At 33.6% G+C, this 15,323-nt stretch overlaps 1 protein-coding gene across 4 annotated transcripts in view; it reads right to left on the reverse strand.

Annotated features, from left to right (window-relative positions):
* Positions 1–15,323, reverse strand: part of DNApol-zeta (DNA polymerase zeta catalytic subunit) — a 29,382-nt gene that overhangs the window by 12,326 nt on the left and 1,733 nt on the right. For 3 of the 4 annotated variants that reach the window (XM_014420767.2, XM_014420769.2, XM_014420770.2), the window contains exons 4-17: positions 11,779–11,886; positions 11,079–11,245; positions 9,827–9,893; positions 9,252–9,486; positions 7,896–8,077; positions 7,656–7,820; positions 7,530–7,560; positions 6,553–6,674; positions 6,316–6,474; positions 5,544–6,244; positions 5,363–5,473; positions 3,414–3,564; positions 1,298–1,440; positions 289–489 (exon numbers count right to left, since the gene is read on the reverse strand). In XM_014420767.2, coding sequence (XP_014276253.1) covers positions 289–489; positions 1,298–1,440; positions 3,414–3,564; positions 5,363–5,473; positions 5,544–6,244; positions 6,316–6,474; positions 6,553–6,674; positions 7,530–7,560; positions 7,656–7,820; positions 7,896–8,077; positions 9,252–9,486; positions 9,827–9,893; positions 11,079–11,245; positions 11,779–11,886 — 2,543 coding nt within the window. The remainder of the gene's footprint in view (positions 1–288; positions 490–1,297; positions 1,441–3,413; positions 3,565–5,362; positions 5,474–5,543; positions 6,245–6,315; positions 6,475–6,552; positions 6,675–7,529; positions 7,561–7,655; positions 7,821–7,895; positions 8,078–9,251; positions 9,487–9,826; positions 9,894–11,078; positions 11,246–11,778; positions 11,887–15,323) is intronic. The other variant, XM_067047321.1, reaches the window with a different exon arrangement.

The raw sequence follows: 15,323 nt of genomic DNA on the forward strand, positions 1-15,323 counted from the left end.
ATACACGGGTTTTCCCACTTGGGATTTCCTTATTCTTTGGAAAAATTCCTTATCCTTGGCAATGTTGAAAATTTTCATTAATTTATTTTTAATAATATATAAAGCAGTGATTTTCAATCATTCTCAAACTGAAATTCAACAAAATATCCTAAAGATTAAAAAAGTCAGGCACAAGAGAGATAAAACTGCATTGTTAATTTTAAATATGTCAAAAATCAAGAAAGCATTACTTCATATAATACATCTTCTTTTAACTTAAGCTGTTAAGATAAATTTAAAAAAGTTCACCTCATGCCTCATTATTCTCCATACATTGAGAACTATCCTGCCGGGGAGCCGGAGGTTGTAATCATTCTCTAGCGTCTGCCCCGAGGGCTGCGGGGGAGCTTGTCCAGTCTTCTGGATTTTTACCCTGGAAAGATCTACAAGTAAGTTGAAACCAAGGGAATAGCCACGCTGAATCAGGTAACCCCATGACTGCATTTCTATCTACAAGAATGTTGAATCATTTACAGATATAAAATTTTAACTTACCATTAATAAACATATTTTAAAAAGAAGTCATAATATCATCTAATATCAGTATTTGACAATTCCAGCAAATTTTATATACACCTTATTCACTTCTCTGGACACTGTATATATTTTTTTCTTATTAATTTTTACTCATCTATATTACTGTGTACCTTTTATCTATTGTATCATATATCCCGTTTTCTTTCATTTTGTTATGTTATTTTATTTTATTCTCATTGTCTTTAAACATTAATTACATTTTTTATTATGTTTATTCTATTACTCATAAATTAAATTTTTCTTCCGCTTTTCATCATGTTAATTTCTATAATTACTAGAACACTGTCTTCTTTTAAAAATATTTTATAATTTAGTTTTATTATTATATTTTATTTTCTATTAGTATCAATCTACTACTGTCTACTTAATTTATTGTAAAGTATATTTCGAAGTATGTTTATTACTCTTTTTTTTATTCATTTTTTTTTTCTCAGAATTAAGGTATTTATCTGTTTTGTTTTTCAGCCCTGATAAAGAACTAAAATTTGTGTTGAAATTTTTGCACAAATAAATAAGCTTCGCTTGTTTGAGTATTTTTTGCTGACCGCACACCTAACAGTCTTCTCCTCATATTGATCTACAGTCAACTATTTACACCTCATAATGTTTTTCCTGGTGACTTTCATTAAATAATTCTTGGACACCTCTTAAAATAAATATTTAATTATAAATCTTCTTGTCAACATGGACAATAAACATACAAGATGATTATACATCTCACCTCATAACCAGCAATAATATCAGGATCGTGACAGTTGACCAAGTCCAGGAGGCTTGTAAAGAGCTCCTTTTCACTTCCTACCATTTTCATATTACAATCATAGGGAATACCATTGCAAGCTGTATCAGAAACTATAACAGCACCTACACAAAGAGATTAGCCTTTACATTTAAAAATTAATGTAATAACCCATTCTTTAACAAGTTGATACATTTTAATGTCAACATAATTTAATATAATTTTAAAATATTGGAAGAAAATAGTTGACCGTATGAAGTAGATTGGAGGAAGATAGTCCGATTGACTTTCAATAAAGGTTTCAAAATAGTAGCAAAAAACTATTTATATTGTTGGCATCAGAACGTCGCTCTTATCAGCCCTGACGAAGTCCTGTAAAGTGGGGCAAAACATTGGTTAACAATAGTTTTTGTTACTATTTTGAAACCTTTATTTGAAACTCGGTGAGGAATTAGGGAAAGAAGATGAAGAACACAGGGAGAATGAAACAGATGAAGAGCCACCTTTCGAAGATGAGATCCTTGATACCATTAACCGATTGAGATGTAACAAGGCTCCGGGTACTGATGGATTCTCTACAGAACTCATCAAGAGGGGTAGGAACAAACTGAAGGATATGCAGGATCTCCTCATCACCGTTTGGACAGATGAAGTTCTACCGGACCCATGGACCAAGTCATTCATCTGTCCTATATTTAAGAAGGGTGATCAACTAAATTGCTCTACTAGGGTGATCTACTACAGAGGAATCTCCCTCCTGTCTGCCAGATACAAAGTCCTGTCAAACATCCTCTTCAAACGTTTGCTACCCTATGCGGAGAGGGCGCTCGGCCAATACCAGTGCGGATTCAGAAAAGGCAGGTCCACGACTGATTAGATATTCTGCCTCAGGATGATTCTCGAGAGAGGAAGGGAATTCAAGATTAAAACTCACCACTACTTCATCAATTAGAGCAGCTTATGATAGCATGAATAGGGAAGAATTGTATGAGGCTCTAAAGTATTTTAAGATCCCTAGCAAGCTCAGAAGCCTCATGAGGCTAACAATGAACAACGTAAGCTGCATGGTTCAGATCGGTGAAGAGAGATTGGAGAAATTCCCCTCAATAAAGGGATTACGCCAGGGAGATGCCTTAGCCTGCCTTCTCTTTAATCTTGCACTCGAGAAAGCAGTGAGAGATGTTGGGATCCAGACCAATGGCAACATCTTTAATAGATCTGTACAGCTCCTTGCATACGTGGATGATATAGATATCATAGGACGTTCCTTTCAGGCTGTATCGGATGCTTTCCTTACTCTGGTGGGTCCTGGCAGAAGACTTGGCTAGAAAGTCAATGCTAAAAAAACAAAATATATGGTCATGGGAGAGGTGCCTAGGCCTGGAGAGGAGGTGACCGACCTTAGGGGAATACCAATTTGAGAAGGCTAATGTTTTTGTATATATTCGCTCATTAGTAGCTAAAGACAATGCACCTGAACAAGAGGTTCAGCCTAGGATCATAGCAGCAAATATGTGCTATTTTTGTATGGCAATGCGGTAGTAGAGCTCTTTCCAGATAATCGAAGCATTGTCTTGGTGTTGTTCTCATTGGAAGAGAGTGGAAAAGGAGGAAAAACCAGGAACTGTACACCATGTTTAAGGAGTCTGATATAGTTCAAATGATGAAAATTGCAAGACGGCAATAGGAGATGGGCAGGACACATTGTAAGGATGAGCAATGAGGATCCACCAAGACTACGAATACTGATGGAGCCACTCCATGATACCAGAAGAGGAAGACCAAAGCTGCGATGGGCTGATGGTGTTGCTGCTGATGCAACAAATATGCTGGGGCTTCAGAATTGGATGGTGGTTGCAAGGAATTGAGGCAATTGGTGGAAGCTGCTGGAGGAGGCCACTATTCGACACCGGATAGTATAGTGATGCTAGTAGTATTAGTAGTAGTTATCTTGAGTCAGCAAAAAAAGAGGATTAATAGTTGAGTGAGAGAGTGAACTAGGAAGAAAAATCAGCACCTACCGTATAGCTACTTAAAGCATAAGTAGTTAGCCTTATAGTAGTATAAGAAAATCAGGAATAATCTCAAAAAAACTTACCAACTAAACGAGTGGGCAAATCACTGTCCGGGGGGACATCATTCATCACCAAGTAGAAAATAGCCTGCACAGCATCATACTCAGGGTCTGGACAGAGCTCGCCCCTCGTACCTACATGGATTTCGAGCACCATCAGTGTAGTATACCTGTACTGTAACCCAGAAAATACTTTATTTTAAAATCCAGAATATTTACTATTTTTAAAACTTATTTCTCTTTTATAACAAAAGCTAAAGTTTGCTATTATTAGATCAGTATCAAGCAGTGCAAGTTTATTATATTGACCAAACACAAAACTCCTGCTTAGATTTTTTTTCTTCCAAGCTTTAAGAAGTCACTATTTATTAAATTATTTAAATTTTAGAAAAGAAATATTTTTAATTTCACATCTTATTAATATTTTTTTATTAGGCATGGTCTAAAATGATTTTTTTTATCTACACTTTTTTATTGCATAAATAGATAATGTACGTACAATATTTACCATAGTCTCCCTTATACAATACTATTCTCTGGATAATAATTATATTTTACATAATTACTCTGTTTTAATTTGTTCTGGAATACTTATATATATATATTTTTTTTTTTATGTTGGTTGAACTAGTAAAGCTCCATATGGGGCAGGCATAAGTTAAGATGGGTCTTAGTACTAATTTATATAGTACCAATTTTTGATTTGAAAAAATTAAATCTAAGACAAAAACAACATTACTTATGTACAACAAACAAAATGACATTATTTACTTGATTAAATAAAAGAAACAAAAACAATACATCTTATTGTGAAGATAGGTATCCTGCTCTAAGCATAAGGCTTTGTGTCACATAAATAAAAAGAAGTTTAAGATTTAATAGTGAGGATACAGACAAAAATTTATATAGTTGGTTTTGGTCAATGTGGCTTAGTTTCAGCATGTATCGGACTCAGTTCTCATGATGTGCGGGGCAGTTTGTTAAGAAATGAAAACAATCCTCCCGTGCCGTTCCATCACAAGCTGGACATAACTTCTGTGGGTCCAAAATATATTTGTGTGGACTGATACTTAGAGTAATTGCATTTTTACCAGAGAGCCGCAGTTGGGCAATTATTCTCAGGTGAGCTATGGGGCAACTGATTTTAAAGTAGCTTTGAGGAGTGTCCGTTTTAATGAAGACCCTACCATAAGGGTTATAAGTTGATTCTTATAATAACAGGAGGTCTTTATCCTTGACAAATTTCCTGTCTAAGATCTCCCCAATTCTATTTTTGATACTTAACGGATCAATGAATAGTATCAGGTCTGACATTCCGAAGCTCTCCAATAGACCAATAGTTTTTTTATCTGTGTTACCCAATTATATTATAAACTTAAACAGTTGTTGCTGTCTAGCAATAAATAACATTGTTTGATGAAGCGAGTACAACTCATGTTCAGAATTTTTAGTAACCAGGACAAAGTTTGCTTTAAAATGTGATATAATACAGGAATGGATGCCACTTCTAGTCTTACCATAAAGTGTGGGGTGTTTCGTAGCGAACACAGTAGTCGCTTGTATATTTTCCAATTGCTCTATGTGCTTCCAGGCCGAAATAGGTGCAGCATATTGGATATAACTCAACATGTTCATTTTATAACATTTATTTATGTTTCCAAGAATGAAAATCCATCTTTTCAAATGGCATTTACAAAATGAAAATTCAAAGATAACCACAGATATTTGTAAAAAAAAAAACTCTTAACTATTCACCTTTTAGAACTTATTGTCAGTCTGAATCAACAAAGCATTCAATAATTTATTGTAAAAATTCTATGAAATTAAATGAAGACATTTTTTAATGATTTATTACAAGTCGCTACTCTTCTAAACACCTCAATAGTAATTTTCAAAGTAATTCTTTTAAATAAGATATATCACACTTTTAAAAATATTTAGGAACTGATACAAATTACGCTGTTATTACTAACCAAGCTTGACATATGAACCTCCTGAAGGTTCTGGAACTCCATTTTGAATTGACCAGAGTTGTTTGGAGTAGCAAGATCAATCTCTCCGCTCTGCCTCTTTTCTCTCATTACCTGCAGACCAATAATAGTTACCAATATTTCGCAATAAACATAAATATGATGAAAAAATATTGATACAAACCTGAGTAAGACGTCTGTTTCTTGGCTTAGGAGAGCCCTGAGAGTCCATAATTTCGCTAGATGACTCATCCTCAGCAGTCAAAGGTATGATACTGCTGTCTACCGACTCACACTTATCATCACAGATCGAAAGAATCTCACTGGGTAGAGGAGGATCTATTGCAGGTTGAAGAATGACAGAATGGCTAGAGGACATCTCTCCATTGGAGTACGTTGCGAACCTGTCCAATACATTGCCAAAGTCACCAGTGAACTCTTCTAGATAAGGAGGGAATTTGCTCTTAAGAGATACTATGGTGAATCCTATCTCCTTGGACGAAGTACCATCACAAGGATCACTGTAAAATGGTTCTATTGGTTTGGCTTTATCAATATTAAACATAGTCATTGTTTCCTCAACTTCAGAAGAAGATGGTGCATCCACTGCAGGAGTCAGAATCCTATAATCGGTATCACCAACAGCAGCCATCGTTGTGTCACCATAAAAACTAGCGATACTATTCTGAGTAGCATTGATATCGCTCCAAAGAACGGTAGTGCAACTGTCATTACTGTCACAGCTAATATGGCCAGTAGTTATTGTCTGGTTGGTCAATGGATCGATGGTACTTGCTGTTCCAGAAGGAATTGGTGACAAAGATCCTTCTGAGTCTGTAATAACATTCGATGAGTTCTCCAATATTTTTAATTCTTTATTTGTCCCTAAAAAGTAAAACATACAAGTCAAGACAATATCAAGAAGTAAAATGGAGCTGTATATTTAATATACACACCAACAGATGGCAGGTCGGAAGAGTTAGAACACTGATTAGGTTCTTCGGTAGGGATATTTTCCTCAACACTGCGATTGGATAAGACAGACACAGTACTGGTTGAGACACTATTCCTATTTGATACCTTTTTCCTTGTACTGATCTTCTTATTACTAAGATCTAAAAGAACCATCATTTTGTAAGTTACAAGTCTACTCTCATCACATCCAACTTAACAGATAAAGAAGGCATACAGACCATTACATCTTTTTTTGGAGGCAGATTGTTGAGTATCATCATTGACTTCGAACAGAACTTTCTTTACAGCCGTAGTGTTAGCTTCTTTGTCATTTGTCTTACTTGTATTAAACAAATTTCTCCTAAATAAATGCAATACTTCCAATTAAAATATAGAAAGATAAATGATCAATAAGATATACACTACAATTACAAAATACATCCTATATTTAGGTATAAGTGAGGAGAATTGATTGGAGGTGCGGTCATTCTAATAAGTTTTTGCTTAACCTGTTATTTCATTTACATATTTACGTTTATTTCCCACTTTTTTCATAACTTTAATTTTAAATAAATAGAATTTCATAGATATAAATACTAACTAGATTTTCATATATATTTTATTTATTTCTTCTTTCCTCTTTCTTAATTTTAATATTACTTATTCTCAAATAGCCGTTATCTTCTCATAATACTTAGACTATACATTTTCTCTCAACATTATTTATGTATCTATGTTCTTGGTTATTATTTTTATTTTCTAATCATTCTGTAATCCCCCTTATTCATTATGATTGCTATCTTGTTTTTTTTTTTATTAATAATCTTAACACTTTCTTGAGACTGGTTAGTATTGGTTAAAAAAATAAAATTTCATCCATTTTAGTCTCAAAACATTTTTATTCCAATTATAAGTCCGACGTTTCGGCCGATTCGGCCATCCTCAAGAACAATCTTAATACAATTGTTAAGATTGTTCTTGAGGATGGCTGAAACATCAGGCTTATAAATGGAATAAAAATGGATAAAATTTTATTTATTTAAACAATCTTGTTTTTTGTTCTTAGCCCTGATGAAAGACTGAAATTCTGGCCGAAATACACTACTAAATAAGTTTTTATTTATTTGTGTTCTTTACTGAATGCACCCCAACCATCTTCTCATATATATATATTTATCATTATATTTAAGTAAATTGAACTAATGTAAACAGTTACCTAGCTCTGAGTCTAGTAATCCTTCCTTCCTCTGAATAAAAAAAAAATGAAAAATTAGCATAAAATCAAATAAATTCAGCATGAAAAATAATACTTGACAGAAAAATAATACTATAACAGATAAACCTTTTACAGTGAATGTGCTGTCAACATTAAATGATGTTGAACTACATGTATTGGAAAGATCAGATTGAGTTTTGTTGTTTCTGGGACTCTTAATTTTTCGCAATTCCGATGTATTTTGCTCAAGAGCACGAAATATTTCTGGACTTGAAATTTTCTTCTTGGTAACTGGAAAAATGTATTTATAAGGAATATACACAATATATAGATAAAGGTTCTTACTTACCATTGAAATTTTAATACCTTCTTTCCTTGGTGATTTATACAGCTTTACGTCAAGCGGTCTATATCTGCTTTTCTGATTAGCTGTTCTCTGCCGTCTAGTAACAGGCCCATCTGTGGTTGGGTCATCAGCATTACCGTCAACATACAATGGCTGCCACTCATCACCACTCGAGGATGAGTTTCTTTCAACTTTGACATTTCTTTTACAACATATAAACAATATGGTAAAACTGATTAATCAATAAAAATGTACATACAAATAATACAAATACAAATAACTTTGATATTGGAATTAAACATACAATAATGTGACATTTATAATATTCCAAGGAGCAGAAATGATTTTTTCTCAGACCACTATATGAGGAAGAGGTGGTCTGGTTGAATAACTAAAACTAAGGTATTGAAGAATTGTAGGGCTTAGGATACATTTCTAAGGCCCTTTCTATTTAAAGTTGTTAGATGTTGAGTTAGACAGTTTGAACATAATTTAGTATTATGTAAAGAACTATAATTAGAATAAATACACAAGTAAAAAGATACATACTTGGAGAAATTAATTAAAAATAGAGTCAACCTTAAAGATTTTAGTTAACACGTGGTCCAGTATAAATACAAGGATATATTACCAAAGAGGAATAAAGGGGTTTTCAACTTTACAAGAATCACTTGAGGATTAAGAGTTGTTCTGATTGAAGAATGTAGTAATATCTATCAGTGATTTATTTAAAGTATTATTAGGTCCCCACTATATTGAATTTAAGAGAACAGGATGTAATATCTTCTATTAAAATTCAAATAAAAATAAATTATAAAAGGAAGATGGCCCGGTCAAAGAAAAACTTAAATAGACATCAAACTATTTATTATGAGCCAACACTTCGCCCAATGTTGCAGGGCTCCTAGAGGACTAGAAAAAGATAAACACTTAAATGATGTAAATATAAATGAACAAAGTAAATGAAAAATTAAAAATATACAGTGAAACATAAAAATTTAATAACTTAAATTTAAAAGAAATAAATTATTATTTTCTAAACTTAATTATATCCTTAAATTGTTTCACTTGATCTCGCTATTAAGCGAGTAATAATGATATATATTAATATCATTGTATAAGACTACAGATATTTTAATTAGTACTTCATAGTGATGAGAATAAAATCGTGTATTTCCACCAAAAATTGGAATTCGAAATTTTCATAATGATCAATGTGATATCGCGACAATCACGATATTTTCCCTTACTGTATATTTCATATATAGGTAAGAGAAAGGAAAAATATAAGAATTAAAACTAAACAAACCAGTACTTCAAATTGAAACTAATAAAGCCACATAATTTATGAATATAATGTTAATGAAATAGCTTACACTTGGTTTGTTGGAATAACTTCATCTTCTGAATCAGAAAGCTCGATAAATGAAACGAATGGTTGGGAAAGATCATCTTCAACTTCTTTATGACCTATTTCTTCAAACATAGCTTTATCATTGTCTTCATTATGTGGTGACCAAGAGCCAAGGATAGAATCTTCATCTGGGACCTCGTTATCAGCCACTAACCTGTCGAACAATACTTTCAGCACAGACGCATCTTCACTGTCAACTGAAACCAAGATGTATGGAATGTATTATACAAAATTAAAACTACATAAAATTAAGAGATTTATTTCTCCTTTCTAAAGAAATGTGGTACCTTAAAAATTAAACTAAAATTGTTCTTTAAACTATAAGGTCATAACAAATGTACTAGAATTTTTTGAGATGTAAGTTGCAACCAAGGATCAAATAAAATTTTGATATAATTTCAAAAACTGATGATCGATAAAAATAAACCAGGAATAAAAACTATTATTAGTTGAATATAATAAAATAATTTGTTTATGGTTTACAACACTTAACAACAAACTAAGTAGTTTCTAAATTGTAACTTAAAAGGAACTTACAAGCAACATGCTGTGTTCCAACAGAGCTTGTTTGTGATAGACCATCATTTTCCATTTGCTTCCTCTCCTGAAAGAGTCAACACTGTGGTTAAAAAACTATAGCTAACAACCAAATAAAATGGCCAACATATTGTCTGCAACAATATAAAATAGTAGCACAAGTTGGGATAAAAAAAGGAATGCTAATAATAAAATCATGAATAATCTAATAAAAAATTATTACTGGGTCGTTACAAAAATTTGTATCTATTAATTCATTGCTTGTGGGGCAATTCATAGCAAAGGGAGTTAAAGAACCAACTTTGACTAGCTTGAGACTGCAGAAACACGGGTTCGAATCCGGCCTAGGGCCTGTGGGGGTCCCACGAAATGAAAAACTTGACCCTCCCCCCCCTCCCCCCTGGTAAGAATAGTGTAGAACCTGTAGATAACCTTTCATCCTCCCCCTAGTTTGTCAGATTTAATCAGGAAAGAAGTCATTAAAAAAACATTGCTTACATTAAATAATCCATTTTACTCCTGATTCTTCATATAAAAAATTTCCTGTTTCGAATGTAAACAAAGCATTTATCGTTATTCACTTTGACTAATCCTTCATCTGAAAGGTCAGAAAAAAAAAACCAAGAGCCAGATTCCTTTTTTTTATTGAGTTATTGGTATAAATTGATTCACAATGAAAATGGATTTTCTGAAAGCCCGACACTCTGAAAACAATTAGGATGCCAAATCAATATGTGAGGGTTTTTGCATGTCATAACGAAATGATATAAGATTATAACAACCATGGTCTATGTTTTATAAAATAATTTTATCGAGTAAATTTCATAAGGAAATATAAATGAAACTTATTTATGACCAACTAAACTCACATAACTTCATGAGTTATTAGATGAGACCAAAAATGTGAATTATATATTTAAATAATTTCAAATAACGAAGAAGATGGTCAGGGTTGCGGTCAAAAAAGAATAAAAATAGTTAGCTCTTCATCAAAACCATCACAGCAAAAGTCTCTAAAGCTTGAAGCTAAACTTGAACAGCCCTGGTGAAGCTCAACTAAGTGAGGCGAATCATCAGAAAATAAATGTTGCTAACTATTTTTATTCTTTTTTGTCTGCAACCCCGACCATCTTTTTCGTTATTTAAAAATGTTAATTATTTTTAGATTTTTATAATAAAAAAAATTAAATAAAATAAACTTAGAGCAAGTCAAAGATTAAGAGATGATCAATAAACCACATCTAAAGTATACCTTAATGCCATTGATGAATTGATTCCTAAACTGAATATCTGATTTAGTGGGTTCAAAACTCCTACTGTCGGATAAACTGAGACTTGTTTGATCTAATCCATCTTCCATTCGCCTCCTCTGTTCCTCTTCTCTTATTGATGCAAGTCCTGGGTTCAGACTATTTCCATCTAGGTAGAATACATTGCACTCCATTAGGTATAAAAAAAAAAAAAAAATGGGTTTGGTAAAATATATGAGGAGATAGGATTAAAAAAATAATGGAAAATTAAATCATTAAAACCAAAGATATGGGAGTGAGTAGCTCATTGGTAAGGAACTGTGCTACTTACTCCAAGAACCTGGATTCAAATCCGGCTGTGGCAGATAATGAGACAGCCCTATGGGTTCAGGAGCCCTTCATTAATTGAGTAAAAATCTGATGGTTGAGTGTAATTCTGACCAAATCACCTCCTTGCACAACCGTTGGTCTAGTAACAGTACTCCCTTACAAAGTACTGCACCCCTTACACTTCATGAGTCATAGCAGTATAGATTTTATTTATTTTTTAACATAAATAACAAAAATCAAAATTTATCAAGAAATTTTGATACCCAATTATTTCAACAGCGAGTTTCAAGGAAACAATAAATTTTAATGAATAATTAATCAGCTTAATCAAACAATCAAAAACAATAAGCTTTATATGACAGCTCAACTAACTTTCTGCTTCATGCTTATTCAATATATGTTCTGCTTTGGCGTCTAATTCAACTTGACAACTTGTAGTTTTACTAAGGCACTCAGCTCGGTGGCACTCAGAGGTCACTTCTGTAAGAAAAAAATTTAAATTCACTTTAATTCAAATATTTAGTTCATATTGTGCTGATTTAAACAAACAGATAACTTTCCACAGGAACAATGGACTAAAATCCTAATGCAATAAAGCTCATTTTTAAAATACAGTGGACTCTCGTTAATCCAAACTAATTAAAACCAGAGCGGTTCAGGCTTGAGACAAAATTGCGATTACTGAATGGGGGGAAAAAAAAGTCACTTCATAAATAACCAAATAATTTAAAAACTATTGTTATAAATAAAAGGAGTTGGTGTATTTAACTTTCTTTTTTTTAAAAATTTATTTATTGATACTTACAACTGTACATAAATACATCAAATAAATTTGAGAAAATCATAATGGTATGGTACAAGCATGTAGAGAAACTACCCATTGGTAGCACTCTAAAAACATTTTTACAATGTAAGGTCTCGAGGCCATCTTCTTTTCAGACACCTCGGAGGATTATCCAGAATAAAAGAGGAAGCAAGATTAGAAACTAATGGGATTGAGTGGTTAGGGAGTTTATAATGGAAGGATTGATATCTGGTTTGGGCTAGATCGGTTACATAGGGAACATTAAGGTCTTGGTGGATGATTTTATTTGTGACACAGTAGGGAGCATTTAGGATTTTATGAAGGATTTTGGATTGTAAGGATTGGATACGAGAGGAATTCGAAGGTTTAGTGGAGCCCCAAAGCTCAACGCCGTATGTCCAGATAGGCCTTATAATTGTCATGTAAATCAGTCTTTTAGTAATGAATTGGAAGTTTGGATCGTTTGTCTTAAGTGCTGTAATAGTCGAAATCGACATGCAGTTTCCTGTCTTTTCAGTCTTGTGTGAGGATTCCAGGTTAGTCGTTTGTCCAGATGTAGTCCAAGGTAGCGGATCTGTTCAACAGGGGTAAAAGCAACATTATTGAAGTATACTGTAGGGCAGTCAGTAGGCTTACAACGTAGGGTAAAGGTAATTTGATAGGATTTGTTGAAATTTATTTGAATCCTCCAATTACGACACCATTCTTCGATGGCTGTGATATGGGATTGAAGAGTTTGGGATGCATTATTAATTAAAGGTTTATTATTAACAGCGAGTACACATGTGTCATCGGCATATGTGGTGAGGATAGTGTTAGGATTGGTTGGGATGTCTGCTGTGTAGATTGTGTAGAGGATGGGACCGAGGATACTACCCTGGGGAACACCAGCGGACTGAAAGAAGAGGGATGAATAGGAACCATTGTGGTTTATTTTAAATAATCTGTCAGTGAGAAAGGAACGAACAATGAAAAAGTATGTATGAGGTAGGAATTTACGGAGTTTGTAAAGCAGTCCCGGGTGCTAGACTCGATCAAAAGCCTGTTCTACATCGAAAAAGACTCCTGCGCTCTAAAGAAGACGAGACAACATCCACCACACAATGACATTGCTGGATAGTGGAATGAGAGGTTCGGAATCCAAATTGGTGATCTGGTATTATATGATTGGAATCAAGGAAAGGGTATAAGCGTTTCAAAATGAGTTTTTCGAGGATTTTGCCCATGATAGGTAATAGAGATAGGACGGTAGGAGGATGGGTTTCTGCTGGCTTATGGGGTTTGGGTATCATTTTGACTATAGATAATTTCCATGGGTCACGGAAATATGTGGAACGGAGAACGGCGTTATATATGTAGATGAGGAATAGGACGGCTTTTCTAGGAAGAAGTTTTAGGATATGGGATGTTATTAGGTCATATCCAGGAGCTTTGCAGTTAGGTAATCTGAATGATAGTGGATATTTCTGATGGATGAAATGCTTTAGGCAGAAGGATCATTTGGAGTGGAATATTTAGTTCTGATTCAATACATTCAAGATAAATTGGGTTAAGGATATCAGGATGCGGAATAAACGTTTTAGAAAGGTGTTGTCCAAATATTTCTGATTTTTCTTCGTCAGTTCTGGTCCAGCTTTGGGATTCGGTGAGAAGAGGATAGTTAAAGTCTTTAAAATTTAGCAACAATTTAGTGGTCCGCCATAATGATTTGTCAGTAGTTGTAAGATTCTCAGTAAAGTTAATTAAATTTTGAATTTTGTATTTTCTGATTTCTACTTTAAGTTTGTTAGTCAATTTGGTGTAATATGTTTTGTCAGTTGGAAATCTGGTCCTGTGCCACTTCGATCTTGCTCTGCGTTTTTCCCTTAATAAGAAACGAAAATGCTGTGGCAGGTTATTTTGCTTATTGTTATTAATTCTATTGGTCGAAGTATTGTCAGTCATGCTTGTTCTTATTGTTGACGTGAGTTTTTCAATAGCTTCGTCAATGTCTTGTTTTGTCTTCAGTCAAATGCTAAAGTCTAGTTTAGTTTCCAGGTCACATTTAAATTTGTTCCAGTCAACTCTTCCTGTAATCAATCACGGGGCGGAAGGCTTAAGTACGAAGGTTGAATGTAAAAAAAAACAGAACTGGACTATGATCTGATGAAAGGTCGTCCAGGGATTCAACAATGGCTTGGGAGGGAGAAATCTGGGAGGTGATAAATATGTCAAGGATATCAGGGCGCTTTTTGAGGGATGTAGGCCAATAAGTCGGATTTTTGGGAGAGAGAATGGAATAGGGGTTGGAGGTGAAAACACAGGATAGGATGTTACCAGAGAGTTGGATGTGCGGCATCCCCATCATTGGTGCTTAGCATTGTAGTCTCCTCCAACAATGAAGCGCAGTCCGAGGGTTCTAAAAAAGGAATCAAGGAGGTTATAAGAAAGGTTGGTGTATTTAACTAGATTATTTAAGCCTCGGCACATAAGGTGTTGATATTAGGTTTTATTAAATGTATCAATATACATACTACATATTGGTGGCTTCCTCCACAGTGGTCCTAAGTACAATTCTATCACCTTTATGAAACATACAATTAAAATTCTCTCTTCTAGGAAAGTGGATTGAAAAATTTTGATTTTCCTCAAAGAGAGAATCTCTAATTGTAATTTTCGTAAGGCTAGTGAAAATGTACTTAGCACCACTGTGAAGAAAGCCATTGATATATAAAATTAAATTAATTAAATAATTAAATTTAAATTTTTACTTTTTAAGGTGTGGTTTGGACTATGGAATGGTCTGGATTAGGAGAGTCCACTGTACTTTTTATATAACATAATTTCAACAATTGAAATTAATTTGAAAACAATATTTTGAATTCTAAAATAGTTCATTCAAATAAGAATAAAGATGCTACAGTCAAATAACATATAAGTAGTGCTGGTTAGTATCTGTTCTGTGTTGGTAGAAATTTATTTAGTGTCAAATGAATCTAAATCTCTTCATTATAGCTGGAATAGGGTTGTAACTTGTAGGATAACCTCTCCTTTCCGCCCTAGTTGGAATAAATAACAATATAAAATCCAAAGAAAGAAAACTCAAGATGCGCAATGGTATAGCTAACCAAAT

Source organism: Halyomorpha halys, unplaced genomic scaffold (genome assembly GCF_000696795.3).
Source record: "Halyomorpha halys isolate HHAL.00 unplaced genomic scaffold, Hhal_1.1 Scaffold291.1, whole genome shotgun sequence".
NCBI lineage: Eukaryota > Metazoa > Arthropoda > Insecta > Hemiptera > Pentatomidae > Halyomorpha > Halyomorpha halys.